The sequence below is a fragment of the Sinohyriopsis cumingii genome, unplaced genomic scaffold, assembly GCF_028554795.1.
Source record: "Sinohyriopsis cumingii isolate HCF-2022 unplaced genomic scaffold, ASM2855479v2 utg003218l, whole genome shotgun sequence".
NCBI classification, from domain to species: domain Eukaryota; kingdom Metazoa; phylum Mollusca; class Bivalvia; order Unionida; family Unionidae; genus Sinohyriopsis; species Sinohyriopsis cumingii.
Genome location: NW_028316425.1, coordinates 57,883 through 75,612, shown reverse-complemented (window position 1 = coordinate 75,612; position 17,730 = coordinate 57,883). Strand labels below are relative to the sequence as shown.

Below are 17,730 nucleotides of genomic sequence, written 5' to 3'. Positions count from 1 at the left end.
CAGCTGGGAGGGGTTGTGGGCATTCGCCTACCCTCCCACGGTTTTGGTACCGAAAATAATCCAGAGGTTAAGGGGTCAGAACTGTCAGATGATTATGATTGCCCCTCTCAGATGGAACAATTCCTGGGTCACTGATATACTCGATCTAGCGATAGATCTACCCAGGAAGATTCCAACCAGCCCAAATCTTCTCAAACAACCACGGTCACAGGTGTTCCACCCCTGCCCGGACCATCTTCTTCTTCACACTTAAGGCTCTTGTCCGGGCAGCCTTGCAAGACAAACAATTTAAACCTTCGATTGTGGAGAGAATCTCAAGAGCAAGAAGGCCCTCCACTCTGAAGGCTTACGAGGGAAAGTGGCGTGTTTTCAGGGACTGGTGCCATATCAATAACATCGTCCCTTTGAGTGTCTCAATCCCTCAACTGGCCAACTTTTGTCTCTGGCTTTTCGAGGAGAAACAGTTGGCCCCAATTACTATCAAAGGCTACCGCTCCATGATATCAGACACATTCTGCCATCATGGTAGATGTGATATTGGGCATAACAAAGATCTATTAGATCTTTTAGCCAATTTTGATTTCAATCGACCAAAATCCCTCACCCTGTTTCCAAAATGGAATCTGTCCTGGGTTTTAACATGGCTCAATTCAGACAAATTTGAACCTTTAGCCCACACTTCGTTAAAGCTACTATCATACAAAACATGTTTCTTGATAGCCTTAGCTTCAGCATGCAGGGTGAGCGAGTTACATGCCCTTTCCAGTGACCCGAACTTTCTTCAGTTCAGATCAGATGGTTCGGTGGTCCTCCTGATGCAACCAGGCTTTGTAGCCAAAAATAGGTTACCATCCATTGGCAATCAAAGAATCATCATTCGCTTGCTCTCTTCCATAGATAAATCAAGAGCAGCAGCCATGCAAGATCCTGTTCATGCACTCAAGCACTATTTAAAACGCACAGAGGCATGTCGGGACACACGTAAGTGCCTCTTTCTTCTGGTCAAAGCTGGTAAACGGGATATCACCCCTCAAGCCCTTGATTCATGGCTGAAGTGGGTTATATGCTCAGCGTACTCTGAGGTCTCGCAAGATCAGAGTCGCCTCATGAAGATTACGGCTCATGAGATTAGAGCAATCTTGGCGAGCCTGGCATTCGAACCCAATATTTCGATCCGAGATATAATAGAAGCTGTTGGCTGGCATGCAGAGTCAACCTTCTCCAGTTTTTATCTCAGAGATTTGGCTTCGCAGACGTAAACCTTGAATCTGGTAGGTCCGGTGTCGGCAGCCCAGATGACCACCAGACCCATTTAAAACAATCAGCACAGCCTATCAGCTTCGCTGGATTCGCCAGTGAAATTTCATAGGTAAGAAGATTTCAATAACTATCTTCTTAACCGTATATAGGGGTCACATATAACGGGACCCTAGGCTGTGTTGCTGATGAAATTAGGAGAACGGGTTATCGTTCAAATGGGGAATCCAGTCATCATTCCCTAGAAGGTACCCGGAGTGGAGGTAGGATGCTCAGCATTCCCTCCTCCTATTACTTATTTTCCTAACGTTAATGTGATCGGGGAACGTATTTGAAGGAGAAAGCAAATTTTTAGTAAATTGTGTTTCTCCGAGAATACTTACCCAATCACATTACTTAAAAACCCTCCCAACCACCCGCTATGCGAGCATCCTCATATAATATATATCACTCAGCTTAAAAAAACTAGTGACACCTGGCGGTGGCAAGGGGAGGTAAGGGGCAAGAGTTATTGCCCTTTGGTCTGTATGAGATAGACCAAAAAGACGAATTTTCGTCTTTTAGTAGGGCTGGATTCGAGAGGTAGCAAGCTTATATCCTAACGTTAATGTGATCGGGTAAGTATTCTCGGAGAAACACAATTTACTAAAAGTTTGTTTTCTACTATTAAGGGCTATGGGGCAGCCCTATTCAACAAACTTGCATTTTCAAAATGTCCATCCTTCAGTTCCGATTCTCATATTGCTGACTTATCAGGCATTTTGAGCTGCAGAGGCTGTTGTCTTGTTCTTTAATGCCCAGATGGAATCTTGCACGTATCTTGTGGTCCTAACTAAAACCTTCGAACCATCAGGTGTTGCTTGTTTTGAGAACCCATAACCTTGCAAATGGTTTTTTTGCTCTTCATCAGTAAGATGAAGGAATGAGCTTCATGCTCTGTCTATTGAACAGGGTTGTCTATGGTTCAGTGTCAATTAAAAGTCAGTGTCTCTCCTTTGTCAAACAGTTTTCTTTACAAGAAATACAGCATCTGTCAGAAGCACTCCTTATTGAGATCGCCAGTTTGAGTTGTATCTCTCCAGTGGTGAAAATATATCAGCTCTTATGCCTACTCAGGGTTTTATGATTATATCTGGCCACTTATAAAGGGAGAAGGAAGTATCGGAAGCATCTTTTCCTTACCTGAAAGGGCACTGCTGCTGTTTTGTTATCCACTATTTGAAGGTAGATCATGCTATTCACTAGAGGTTATTTGTCCCTTGCCATCAGGGGCCTGTTATTATGAAGCCATTGCGACCACAGGGGTCTATCTAACTCAGCAGTCATTGGAAGATGTTATGGGGGCTGTATTTTTTGTTGTCACGCAACACCACATCATTCTACCTTTGTTCCCTGGTGTACAAGAGTGAAGACGTAAGTTCTCTAGGGCTGATAGTCACGGCACAAAAATAGCCCAAGCAGATACCAAGTTAAGGTAGTGGTCATTCCCACACTAAATGTATTTCCTTGTTTATACCAAAGCCATCAGCCTCCCACCTAACTGGCACATTCAGCTATGCAATATTGCTGGTAACATATTACTGATATTGAAATGCAGTTGAGGTGGGTGTCCAAATTAATTTTTAACAATGTAATGTTTACCTGCTACTATTGCCAGATTCCTTTCAACCACCCCACTTTGTTGTCAAATGAGTAGACTTGTCCTGAGAAAATACATGTTTCATGGGTAGCAGACTGGGTCGGTGTTCTACTAGTCTGAACCTTCCAGAACATTCTTAGTTCATCCATTGGATGGGGAATGAAGGTTCATTTGTTGGTTGGTTATACAATACAAAGTGACTTAACAATGATCAATAATGATGTGTATCATGCAATTTCTCCTTTATTTCTAGTTGCCAAGAGGGTTGTTTCTCATGGTCAGCACAAAGTGGAAGGCCAGTCATTGGAAGTAAAACTGTACATACCTCCTCCACCCAGGCCAACCTATGAAGACAGGATTCTGTTAGTAGGGCTTAATAGTAAAGTGACCCAGGATGGCTTGACCAATTTTCTGGAGGCCCGAACAAACCTGACCCCAGTTAAATTTCTCTATGGTGAGGACAAGCAAAGAGTTATCATCACATTTGAGGAAACCATTGGTAAGTTATAATTAGGAACAAAATAAAGACAAAACAATTCAAACAGTCAGGCAGTCATAAGAAACTATTCAAGTGTTAGAGGGAGCTAGTTTACATATTTACATGATGATGATGATGATGGTTTTTAATGGGTGCAAAAATTGGGTAATGGATTCCAAACCCCAAAATACAGTATTATGCTAATGAAAAGGAAATAATTCTTATAAAATTGTTATGTTGATATTCCTTGGTAGGAGCATCTTTAGAAAATCTCAGCCAAATAAGTTAATTATAAGCAATATGAAATGAATCCTTTACATCCAGAGTAAATGGCAATGTAGGCCTATTTATGTATAACTTGTCATGTTGCCAATAAAGTCTGAAAAAATCAGCTGTTACAGATTAATTTGATCCATTTAAAAATATTCTTGTACAATATGGAACCCCACATCCAAGTATTAATCGCTTAACTTTAAGAAATCCCAAAATAAGCAGCTTCTTTTCTTACATTTAGTTGTGACTTCATACCAGGAATTATAATCTCATTATTGAATATGTTGTCTTGGAAACCCATAAAAAAGTAGATTTAAAAATGGATGAATTAGCTTTTCAGGGTTTTAAAAATCACAGCAAACTACCCTGTTACAGCTTGATCAAATCAAAAGATCCAGTCGAAGTCTGCTTTAATATACCTGCAAGATACACACTATTCAGACTGAAAGTTAAAAAATGTTTCTTTATTTTACTTCTAAGAACCATCAGAGATTGTAATTTTTTTGTCACCACTATTAATCACTTTTACTGAATCTACATAAAACCAAACTGATACATTTTTGAAATTTAATTTGATCAAGTTCTGTCTGAAACATGGCATCATGATCATTACACCAAACTAATCAAGCCAACACTTTCAAGTTTATATTTATGGACCAGGAAGGTTCATAAGCAATCATTCTCACCAGGATGGAACAAGACCATATTATTAATAACTATTCAGTTTTATGGGGATAGTTAGGATAATGTATGATATAAATATCTGTGTTCAGCTGTCATTCAAAAAAAAAATAGCAGCGCAAGAAACAGATTTTGCCAAATAAAAAATAATATCAGAGCCATATTAACATACTGATTAATTGAAAAGGTTGGGCATAGAAATGGATATCCTACTTCCCTTTGAAAATATCTTGTTTGTACCCAGGTCTGCTGTGTATCCTCATTAAGTACATGTATAACAAACAGTATTGGCTGTGCATTTATATATTAAACTGCTTATCTCATGGTAAGAGGAATTAATGCCAAAGCAAACTTTATTTTTTAACAAAATTGTTTGCTGTACATGCCAAAATGGCAGAAATGGTGCATGCTGAAGTTAAGGCAACATTAGATGCAGTGCTGGAATTAAAAATCTGCTAGAGATTAGAGATTCAGATTAATTGGCTTTACCAAAAGCATGTTACATGTCTAAGCTCTTACAGAAAGTAACAAGAAAAAAGCAAAGACAGCAAGCTTTCTAAAATTTAACAATTAATTTATTTCCCTAGAAAAACAAGGTAAAAATGAGAAAAAGAACTTAGGTTTTACAAATCAAATCCAAAAATTTTCCAAGAATTAAAAAATAAAAGTCCTAAATGAAACTATTGTTTCAAACCCAATGAAATCCAAAATGTAAGACGATGACATCAGTTGTAATCTGTGAAGTGCTGCAGTGTCAACAGTCTCTTGTTGAATCACAGAAAATATTATTCCAGCTTTTGAATTCATTATAAATTTCGCTGAATGTCCTTGTCCAAGAATTAATTTAGAGCACTAGTATTTCCAACGAAAAGAATCACTTTTCTTTAAAATAATGTGAAGAAAATTATATAATTAGCCTAAACTGGACACAACATAAAACACCTTGACCTCTCAAGTGTTAAGGCATGAATGACAATTCTTTCTCAAAACATTAGTAATAAATCTAACTACAATGTAAAACAGATTCCTGGATGGTGGTCAAGAGTTCATCCTTCTGGGAAAACCAAAAGTTTGTAACAATAAACACATTATTTGTCATGTACTCCAGATATGGCCTTGATTCCACTTTTTTGATACAAAGTTTCTGTTATTAGTTGTTTAATTTGAAAAAAAAAATAATCAGTCAGAATTGATCTCTGTTCCAGTAAATAAAGTTACATTACAACAACATGTAATGGAATTAAAAAATTTAAAACTAACAAACAAACAATTAAATTAAATCAGATATGTATTTAGGATGTTAGAAAGAAGATCACCTTAAATGAAAAAATGGGAACCATAGTGTCATCGCATTATAAGCAGATTCCCGTTATAACAAATCCCATTACAACTGGTTTTGCCTGTGTTAAGATTTTATATTTCATAATAATAATTCAGTGACATTTACATCAGTTATTTTATTCAAATGATACTATTGTAAAATGTCATTTCATACTACATAAAATTATAGCAGTGGTGTCTTACAAACTGTCACTTATGAGAGAAAGCATTCTTAAGAACCCTTGTCATGGGCAAACATTATTCAGAATTGATTGTATTTCCAGAATTATTTTGAAATGATGATGGTTTTCATGAAAAGAAACTAACTGTAAAAATAGTTTGGAAAATTCAAATGGCCTTAAAGACCAGAAGAGCTTATGAAATGACTTGTTATCCATCTCCCATCATGTGTCCATCATGGACTATAAGAGCTTATGGGATGACATGTCTGTCTTCTGTTGGCATAACTTTGTTAATGCTGCTTATTCTAGACTACTCTGAAGGTTGCCATGAAACGCTGTACACATTTATTCCATGGTCTAGTTGGTCCTAAATGAAAATTGGGCCACGGGACTATAACAATGACCATATTGAAACTTTTATCATTACTTCTGAATGGAGTGGACTGCTTCAGTGCCTTAAGTGGTTAAAGCATTTGCCTCAGATGTGAGGGGTCATGTGTTTGAACCTGGCCGAGTCATACCAAAGACTTAAAAAATGTTACTAGCAACTGCCTTGCTAAATGGCAATCAGCATTAAAAGGTTAGTGTTAGGACTAGTCATTCAGGATAATGTGCCTGGATGAGGCATGATGCCCTGTAGTGCTCAGTATAAACTGCCTGAATGCAGACATTGTAGTGATATGACAAAAATTGATAAAGCTATGCAAAAATTCCAAATAAACACACACCTGAATGGAGGGTCACATCAGCAAAACTTTGCATAATGTCTAGATGGTCCTGTTTGAAAATAGTGCAAATCTGCAATTCTCACTTCTGCCCTTTACTTCCAAATTATATATAATATGTTCTAAGACATTTTGAATGGTCGACTGCATGGTACACAGAATTTAGTTTGTAAAAATAATACATGTCATTAGTTTGGAAAATAGCTGATGAGAATGCCTGCAGGTGACACTTGGTGGTAGAAATATAGAGGAAAAGAAGCAGATGATAAAAACCCATATTTGTGTTGTTGATTGGGTCTATAATGTTGAAGCTAATGATGCTTCGGGAATTTAAGTGATGGATGCATGAATTACTCTCTTATACAGGTATTCATTAGGTCATCATTGTAGAAGTTTGCTTTTTCTGGAAATAAAGGTTATGAGTTTTTAACAGGTTGTTTAGATTCCTGAAAATAAACAATTCCTGTTAAGTGTGCTTATTGGGTGGTATATCTGATTTATGTTCATGCATACCTGTGCATTCAGAAAAATTGTATTATTTTCTGTCTTATCAAGATTTTGAAAAGCTTGAAGAAGCCTGCAAAAAGCGACCTCTAGAGAACAGTTATCTCCAACCATCAAAAGTTCATGTTTCAAACTGCATCATAATCTTCAATCTGAACATCACCACAACCAAGGACACAATTGAGCTTTATTTTGAAAACGAGAAACGATCATTGGGAGGACCTGTGGAGAAAGTTGAATATTACAGAGAAGAAGAATTCTGCCTGGTGTTTTTTGAGGACCATACCAGTAAGATACATAAATTCTTCTGTAATTTACATAGATTTAGAAATGACTGATACATTATATCATTTTGAAGTCATTGACTTTGTCTTAATGATTGGTTCACTGTATAAATTATACTGATTTCAGTTCTGTTTCATGCTGGGATATTACTTCTTTTTGTCTTTAAACCAAATTGGATAAAAATAATGTTGTTACCTGTTACAAAAATTTAAATAATACATCCTTGGAGCTGCATTTTAAAGTAACTTCAAAAATATTAACTTCTACCCTTGTTTATTGTGCAATGGATGAAAAGTTTACTATCCCTTGCAATTCTTGAAGTCTCTTAACCCTTTACCTCAGAGAGTGTATAGCTTTTTAGCCCTCCGATACACATGTAGCAAAGTTACCCAGTGCAATGCACTATAAATAGAACACCTGTTACCTGTTCGACTCCATACACATAGGCCTGCCTGTTAACTGTTAAGCAGTGTATGGAAAAATTTAAGAGTAAAGTCCAAAATGTTATAGCTGTGTAATTATTTTTAATGTAAGAATTATGTGCTTTAAAATCTTGAGAGAATTTGTTCACCATCAAGTCAGTGAAGTTGCATGACCAACCGTAGTTGCCATTTCACATACTCGAAATTTACAAGTTCTTTGCCTGCATCTACTGTTCACTAAGTCATCTGAATTTGATAATTTATAAACAGCAGTATCAGAGTTATTGAAGCTTTTATAGTTGTGATTCTAATCATGAAAAGTACTGAATAAAATCCATGACCTCCATTACATTAAATAGCAGATATCGACCAGAGCATAAATAGTTACCACGTGATCTGACATAATGGTCATTCACAGCATTGAATGAGGTATCTAATAGGGGATTTTCCCTGAAGGTAGCCTACAAAAGCGCACTAAAAATGGCTGATGTTTACAGCAGGCGTCAAAAGGTGCTTTCACGCGAATGGAGTATAGGCATCAAACGGTGCTTCCATATGAATGGAGTAGAGGCATCTAAACCTGCTTCCATGTGAATGGAGTAGAAGCATCCAAAGGCGCTTGTATGAGGTAAAGGGTTAGTACAAGGGCTGTTGCAGAATGTATTGACATAGTTCTGAATTTATATGGTTTTATTGGTCACCAGTTTAATATTCTATAGGAAAAATGATTATAGGAGATTACACTGTATTGATTGTCTGTGTGAATCATATTTATGTGCATTTTTCAAGTACAGTATTATGTAAACTACACCATTCAGGATACTTGGGATGGGATTTTCTTTGTTATAAATATACAAACACCCCCCACCCAATTTTTAACTGCTGATTTGTGTTGGGGCTAATAGAAAGTCTCATACTATCCAAGAGGTCAGAAAGCTAGTAAGAATTGAGTAAAGTGTAGGAAATGTATACTTTTAATAAGATTTCTATTAATGCACCTTTAAAGTCAACCGATCAAGCATCTGTCATGCATGCATTGTCTACTGTTCACAATATATAACCGCTCCGGTGGCCTTGTGGTTAGAGCATCCATCTTGTGTCTGGGAGGTTGTGGGTTCGATCCCTGGCTGAGTCATTCCAAAGACTTACAATAATGGTACTAACAGCTGCCTCGCTTGGCGCTCAGGATAATATCCCTGGGTGGGACATCATTCTACATGTCTGCAGCATGATGCCCCAGTGCTAGACATCACTATAAACTGCCACACTGCAGACATCATAGCGATATGACTGAAAAATTGTTAAAGCTATATTAAAAATCCAAAAGACACAAACACACTCACACAATATTGGAATCAGATATCTCAGAGATGTGAAACTTATACAAATATATCATCAGTTTTGGCCAAAATGTAATTAGGAAAACCTTTTTAAACCAAGGAATTGAACCAAATTTTAGAAGAATTTGTTTTGAGAATGGACTTTCAGAGTTAAAAAGTATGCTGATTCAGCATAACTGTGGCCACCATTACTAAAAAAATGTGAAACACATAAATTGCATTTCTTTATACAAAATTTAATCAGAAGCATTATGGTAAGAAGGCCTTTCAAAGTTGTAAAAATTGCTGTATAAGCTCATTTACATGTAAGCTGACCCTCCTCCCTCAACTGAATAGGTATAAACATGGAAAAATACATGACCCATATATAAGCTGACTAAATATGGAAAATTTGTATTTGGTTTGACAAAAAAAAACAAAGGAAATAAGTATGAAAGTAAAGCAATAGTAACCTGCCATAGTTATAGTCTGACTATACATCTCTGTTTGTTTGTACCCCCCCCCCCACCAATTTCAATCATGGAAACCTTTAATTTGGTAAAAAGTGCAAGGATACTTAGTCAATTCATTCAGTGATTTGCTATTTCTAACCTGACTCTGAGTAGTGTCCCAAACATCGTCATCATCTGCATGTTTCACGCTTAATGGAAGTTTGCAATATAATAGACATGCATGCTCGAGATCCATTTCCTGTTCCTGGACAAGTCCATCTCTAGCAAATGGGTGTATGCATGACTACCAGTGTACATACATATGTCGTCTGCTTCCAATATTAGGGGCCAGAGTGTCCAAGTGGTCTAAAGCACTCTCCATTATGGATCACTGCCATCTCACCTCTGTCTGCATGAGTTCGAGTCTAGGATTCAGCCAATGTGGGTATGTGAGAAAACTTGCCAGTAGCTTCTTGTGGGTCGGTGGTTCTTCCCGGGCTTTTCCTCCACCATTAATACTGGCCGCTATGCATAGCCTACCATGTGCTGAAAAATGGCGTTAAACCCCACAACAACAATAACAAAGCTTCCAATATTTACAATGTCAAATCAAGCAAAGGAAAATAATGACAACAACAAATTTGCCTTTCACATGGATTTAATAAGTGGTTTAATTTCTATGTTCATGTGTGCAAAGGGATGTAATTCTAAACTCTCAATGTAATGGTAATTTATGGAATTATCTGGCAGTTACTGAATGGGATCAACTACGTCAATATATTGTCTGATAGAAATAAAGTACCGCCCATAATGTACGCAATATGGTGCCATGTTAGTATGGAAAGTCTGTTAAGCATGAAAGTTGCAGGGGATGCCTGTATTAGTGCCATTCTGGTTACAGTCAGGTTAGAAATTATAAATCAGTGATTCAATTGAGTTAGTTCTGTGCACTTTTTATCACATTAAACGTCTTCATTATTGAAATTGATAGAGGGGTACAAACAAACAGGGATGTATAGTAATAGCTCTCAGTCTCTGTATTAAATAGAAGGGTCATGTGCAAAATGCTCTGCGATGGTGCATGTGTAAAGTAAACAGCATTATTGCCAAGTCGGGTTTGGGAAAGGTATTATGGTATCTATGAGGAAGACAGTGACTGAAGAAGAATTAACTTCAATCAAAGATTGAAAATCTTGCAATTGCTATGCCTTGTGATTGTATTTTGGTATCAACATGGGGTTTTCACAAAAAGACTCCTTATGATGTCTGAATGGTCCTAAATGAAAGTAGTACTGATCTGAGATCCAATATGGCCACCATAGCAACCATCTTGAAATTCTTGTTATTCTATTCCTTATGAATGGAAATTATATTAGCATACATATGACAAATAAAAAAGAAACAAGCTATGGACAGATCAGGAGATTTGCAAATTTGGTCAGGATATTTGACTTCAAAAGAGGAATTATTATAAATGAAAATGGGAAAGTTTTCATTGTGGCACATACCTGCAACTTTCTTATCTTAAGTGACAGAGCTTGTGTCACTATGTGAGCAGTTTTCTTCTGATTGTATGAAAACTTTTTATGTGTTTTCCAAATCAGGGAACATTATTTTGATTACATCTGAGAAAAAAAATCTGCTGTCTTAAAAGGGAGATTGCATTCGGCTATAAATTTGGCAGACAGTGTCTAGCCACATATATCTTTATGCATGTTTGATTTTGCATTCATGGAATTCATTGTTGGTCTGTTTATTGGTACATTTAATATGCTTTCATGAGATGGGGTTCCTGTATGAGTTGTAGTGTCATTCTTGCCACCATAGCAGATGTTTACAGAAATGGCAGACTGCATATTCTTGTCCTTTAAATTTGATTGCATCCACTGAAATTGTTTCCATTCATCATTGAATTTCATGTGATATTACAGTTGCTTTGATATTTGCATTTTAGAATTGGGTGATAACACACACAGTTAGACCTCTCAAAAAACTTTCACCACCAGTACCTAACTGACCCTGTTTAGTGCTACTTGAGCTCATTAGTAATCCAATCATAATCAGTTAACATCTTTACTCCTGTCTGAATTACTTTTAATCACATGTAATATAGACACTCTAATTCATCTCAACAACTTTAAGCACCAATTTAAGCAGAACCTATCCAGTGGAGAGAATCAAAGTCATGTTAATGTTTTATGCTGATTGAGCTCTTCAGTAACCCAACCATAATATTTAATATCTTTAATCCTTCCAGAATTATTTCTCATCACACATTGTATAATCCATGACAACAAACTTTAAACACTGAAACCATGCAACCCTGCTGACAGAATCAAAATGAAGTTAATTATTTTATGATGCTTCAAATTAGCAACTAAATTGTCTTTCCCAGTTTAAGTCAGTTTACAGTCATGTGATCACCGGCAGTATTACTTTAATATACTACACTGGAAGCAATTAAGGTTTGAAAAAAGTTTAATGTCTGTATATGCAGGATATTTCAGTGAGTGATGGTAGGGATGGGAGACACCCCTCCTCTCAGGAGGTAAACCCTCCAAGCTGGAAGGTTTACATGTATGTTTCAGTATAGGGTTTAAATTCACTGGACGACTTCTCATGGTGTCAGGTTGCTTTTAAATAAATATTGTGCCATATATCTAACACAATGGCTTTTTCAAAATCTTAAAACTTCCCCTCCTAGATGGAAGTTGTATCATTACTGGGTTTTAACCAGAATATGTATGATGTATAGATTTTTTATAAATGGAAATGATACCAAGCTAATATTCATTATGGCCACTGTGGTGGACATTTTGAAAATCTTATTTATGCATCCTTTCTGGTATATAGAAAGTTGTATTGACATGGGATTTTCACTAGATAACAACTAATTATGATATCAAGTTGGTCTTGAATGAAAATGGTGCCAATTGACCACATATATAGCTGCCATAAATAACATTGAAAATCTTGACACTTCTTTATTTCAATGTGTATGGAACCGCAATCAGTCAAGTGTCACTTTTTATGTATTGTAAATACCTAAAGAAAGAAAATATATCACTGAGTATATGTTGAATGAATTTTATGTAAGACACAATAATTTGACACAGTTGGTAATATTTAGTTGAACTTCACCCAAGTAACAGAATACATTACTACTTTAAAACCAAAAGGCTTAACTATTAATATAAACATAGTCAAACAGGGCTTGTTAGCTTAAACTCTGTTTCATCTAAGTAATGGCCCTGATACAGTGTAAATTCTGCATAGAAATCTTGAAGTATCTATTTTAATTGATATTTAAATTCCTCATGGAAATCTTACAGTATATATTTTAATTTATATATCCCACCTGCATCATCTCTTTTATTGTAAATTGGCAAAGAATTCCATTGAAGATCAGCTAATCAGTAGATGCTGGTTGTTTATATTGTAAACTTATCATATCCTGTTCACTTGAAGATAAGTAGAAGAGTGAATTTCATTGGTTGCATTGGTAAACTTTGACCAGTGGCAGTTTGCTTTGGTTTGCTTTGTGTATTCAAGTATGTGTGCATGCAAATAATGTTACATTGCCACTGCATGGATTAAGAAATTTGGTATCAGTTATCAATGAATAATCAAGCAGTGACAGAAAATGAGAATTAACAAGTCCACTGAATATATATTTATGAGCAGATTTAGTTGACATAATACAAATTTACTTTTATACTACCACTGATTGCAGCCAGGATGTCTTGTTTTTGTTGCATTTGTCCATATATCTGTTAATCTGTACAGAGAAGCCTTTATGCAAAATTTCACAAAAACCACTCAGTGTATAACAATTATATTTAGTAAACATATTTGTATTCATATGCAAATTGCCTGGTTTGATTACATGGCCATTATAGGTTTTTCAATTTTTACAAATATTGATACTTCTGGGAGACACTTTTAAGAAGAAAATAAAAATCACTTGCTGTAGACCAACAAAGGTTTGTTGACATATTTATATTCATATGTAGATGACCTGATTGGATTTTCAGACCAGTGAAGTAGTTTTGCAGCTTGTTACAAATTTTATAAATTTTTGGACTCATTTAGCAAGGACTATTTTGATGTAAACAAAGTAAATTTGGTATTCTTCGTTCTATTAATTTTTTTATATGGCATATGTATCTTACAATCACAAATCTAGTTCTTTCTTACATTTTAAAACATTGTTTACAACAGGAATATATTATGTATAAAACTGTTTAATTTCATTTCAGTTTGTGACCGAGTGTTGCAACGGAAACATAAGATAGACGGATCAGATATACAGGTTTCGATGTACTATGAATGCCTAGGACGTATTTCTAATGATAATAATGGGCCTTCCTTCAAGACCCCCAAGCCAGTAAAACTAGAAGGACTGGAGTTTGCAAAGATACAATTTCTCATGAAGTCAGAGCCCAACAGAACAGCTGTAGAAAAACAACTCCAGGATTGCTTCACTCAGATTCAATGGCCACAGACAGAGACAGACTGCACAACACTGACTTGCACATTGACATCTCATGTCCAGGATTGTAAAAAAAAGGCTCTCTCTTGGGCTAAACAGGCTGAGCAAAACTTGCATGACTTCTTGAAAGTTATTTCTGTCCATGAACTCAGGGTTTTCCAGGACGTTTTTGAGACAGTTCTTCAGAACCTGCAGAATATTGTGATTGCAAATCCTGATGGTGTTGCTTTATTTGTCAAGAAGGCAGTATTCTGTATTCAAGTTGTGGGTCATAAAGCTGTGGCTACAGTTGTTGTGAAGGATATAGAGGATATTATCAAGAAAGCAGAAGCTGACTTTGACAGGAAGAAGAAACAGACCAAAGAGTCATTGACCAATTTGAAATATCACCAGTTGAAACTACTGCTTGCCCAGAAATATCCAAACAAAATGGAACAACAGTTTAATGGATTAAAGGTCAAGATAAACCTAAATAAGAATGAGATTGTGTTTGAAGGTCTCATGGAAGATATTAGGACTGCACAGGTTGCTATGTATGAAGCAGTACACAATGCTGCAGTGTCAAAATTGAACGACATACCTGAGGCATGTTTGCATCTGTACAAATCCAAAGAGGTCAAGGATTACATTGTTGCAAAATTAAAGTGCGAGAAACTGGTTGGGGTTTGGGAAATAGAAGGTACCAACCTGAATATATATGCTGATTCAGATGAAGCTGTTGTGAAAAGTAGTCATATCATTAAAGACAGTGTGAAAGAACATCAAAGAAACTTGGAAGACAACCAAAGAGCTGTAGTCCAATCACAACAGTGGAGGGACAAGATGAAAGACCTGGAGAAGCAGTATCAGGGAAAATTTAATGTAGCATTGGCCCAAGATCTCTCCAAACTTTTTCTTTATTTCACAGATGATATTTTAGGTGCAGTTATTGAAGAAGTCAATGATTTCCTGTCACGAAATACTATTTTTGAGAAGATAGTTACTTGCAAAAGTGGCACTATGCAGTTGATTGAGAAAAAAAATAAGGATGTGATTGACAGAATTGCAAAAGACCTAAAACATTATTATGTACAGATTATCAGCCAGTCAAAAGGAGGATTTCTTGTTCGGGGCAATCAAGATGGTATCAACCAGGTTACTTATAGACTGCAGGAGCTTATTAATAAGGTTCAACATCGTGAGCATGAATTAAATAAACCTGGTATTGCTGGGTATATGGAAGCCAAAGGGCAAGAGCATATTTCTGCAGTGGAAAACCAGGTTTCATGTGTGATCAAGATAAGGGGACAGGAACAGTATGGCTTGAGGGAGAATGAGGAAGAGACAAACAGTTTTGGTATGTATAAAATTGGGATTCAATTTATGGACTTCAGATAGTACAGTTTAGTTGCCAAACCATCCAGTTTGAAATATGGGGTATCTTGTTCAGGTTGCAGATTCAAATGAGTATACAGTCAAACTTGCAACAGTGACAACTTGTATATAAAGAACATTTATGCATAATAAGTTCATAAGATATGACAGGTATTACCATCCATGCATTGCTATGTATATAATGCACCATCCCAGTTATTGCCATGTATATGCACTACCCCAAGCATTGCCATATATATGTACCATCATAAGCATTGCCATATATATGCACCATCATAAGCATTGCACCATCCCAGGTATTATCACCTTCTCAAGCATTGACATATATATATGATTTTTTTTCTTCAAGATGACCGATTTTGCCTAACCTGCTTGAAGCAGCTGTTCTGTTTTTTGTGCCTTTTTTCATGACATATGTGCTTGTTGCCTGTCTTCGTCTGTGTTATTGTGTTCATCATGCATTGGCTGTTCAGTTCGTATGTGTTTCTTCATCTCCTTGTTTTGGAAATGAGAACAATTAGAGTTTTTCTCAACTGTCTTGCTCCACTTCCTTTGTTGTTGAACAAACCATCATCACATGATACTAAATGCCAGTCAGTTCGTTCATGCTATGATGAACCCTCATTAATTGATTTAAATGTTCACTCCTTGGCTCTCCACACTATGTTGTGCTCTAGACTAAATGAACTGGGACTACATTCATCATTACTTAAATGTAAACAGAAGTGAAAATAGAAATGTTTCAAAGCTGGCCAGTGCAGAACAGGAAGAAGAATTCCAGTTATCTCCCTTATACCCTTTCCAGCTCAACAATTTAAAAATTTGACACAAAGAACTCCATGATCAAACGTCTTAACCACACCAAAACTTTTCATTTCTACCACACATCGTTTGAACTAGTCCAAACCCAGAAACCCAAACAAATCAAAACTCCTAGATTTCATTAAAGGTCACCGGCCGTACTTCAACATTCTCCATTTTCATCAGATTTGCATTACATGATTAAAAGTATTTATGCTAGCACAAAAAGAACAAAAAAAGTTATCAAGGATAAAGAAGAAATAATAATTTAATTACTCGAAATAGAAGTATAAAATGCTGTTACTTCCTCTTAGTTACGATTGCCCACCTATAGAGGACACCAACAGGAAATGACGTACATTTATCCCTACAAGACAAAGTACATGCTTGTTGTTGTCGAAAAATAAAACACTATAAACTATGGATAGGGAATATTTAGATGAAACTAATGAAAACTAAATTACTTTTCATCCTTATATCGGTAAGCGTGCACAATGCACTAGATTGTGTCGCTTTCAAAACTGTTCCATTGTTTCAATTTATTTTGAAAATTCCGGTTAATACAGGTAAAAAGGAATCAAGGCTAGCTTCCCTATATTGGCAGACTTTATAAAAAAAAGAAGAAAAAAAAGAAATTGGCACACTTAAAGAATCCAAAGGAACCAAACATGACTTCCTTTTGTCGGCCGACTGCATAAGAAAAAATCGGCACACTTAAAAGATACCAAAGTCATTTTCTGGGGTTGGTTTGCTTTGTAATAAAATAACCTATGTATGTGATATCCTGTCGGTAAGTTTAAACAATGAATTTATTGCTCCCTGCCAGTTGTGTTTATCACCTGGGCTTCTATTTGTTTGCCATATGTAATCATAATTGATGTTTGCTGGGCACATAGTATACACAACAATAACTTGCTTTAATAATACTTTTGTAACCCATGCTAGTGAAAAGATAATCATTTGACACTCAAAGTGAATGTATTTTAAAATAGATTTTTATTTGCAAGATACCATCTTATATTTAACCTAGATACAATACAACCTGGTTCAGTTTGCATCCTGTAACTTATCATGTGTGAATGGCACATGCCTTCAAGCAGTTGGATATATTCATCTCATTTGCAATTTTGTTATTTGACATAAGTGATACACACTACACTAAGGATGCATACGAAAACCGGCATCCACTACATATACAGAATTTGTGGATATATATTTTTTAAAATAATTTTCGCATGATGAAAAAAAAATGAATACATGATAACAATGCAAGATTAATTTCTGTCATTTAATTTTCAAATAAGTGTATTTTTATCAATTTCTTTTGTACCCGGGCACAAACACAAAATTATTTCCTTTCTAATTTGTACGGAATAATGGAGCAAATATGATTGATGATATTGACTAGTAATGACAAGCTTTCAATTTATGCAGGCACACATGAAGACAACTTGAATAATACAAACAATAAAATTAACTGGTAAGAGCTTCATATTGCAGCAGCTAAACACTGACAAAATGCTCAA

The 17,730-nt window shown here is 35.9% G+C and overlaps 1 protein-coding gene across 1 annotated transcript in view; it reads left to right on the top strand.

Moving 5' to 3' along the window:
• LOC149769845 (protein mono-ADP-ribosyltransferase PARP14-like) overlaps positions 1–17,730 on the top strand; it is a gene marked incomplete at its 3' end in the record, with an annotated part of 111,194 nt that overhangs the window by 36,375 nt on the left and 57,089 nt on the right. Inside the window, exons 9-11 of the mRNA XM_089949753.1 lie at positions 3,150–3,395; positions 7,111–7,347; positions 13,797–15,365. Coding sequence (XP_089805879.1) covers positions 3,150–3,395; positions 7,111–7,347; positions 13,797–15,365 — 2,052 coding nt within the window. The remainder of the gene's footprint in view (positions 1–3,149; positions 3,396–7,110; positions 7,348–13,796; positions 15,366–17,730) is intronic.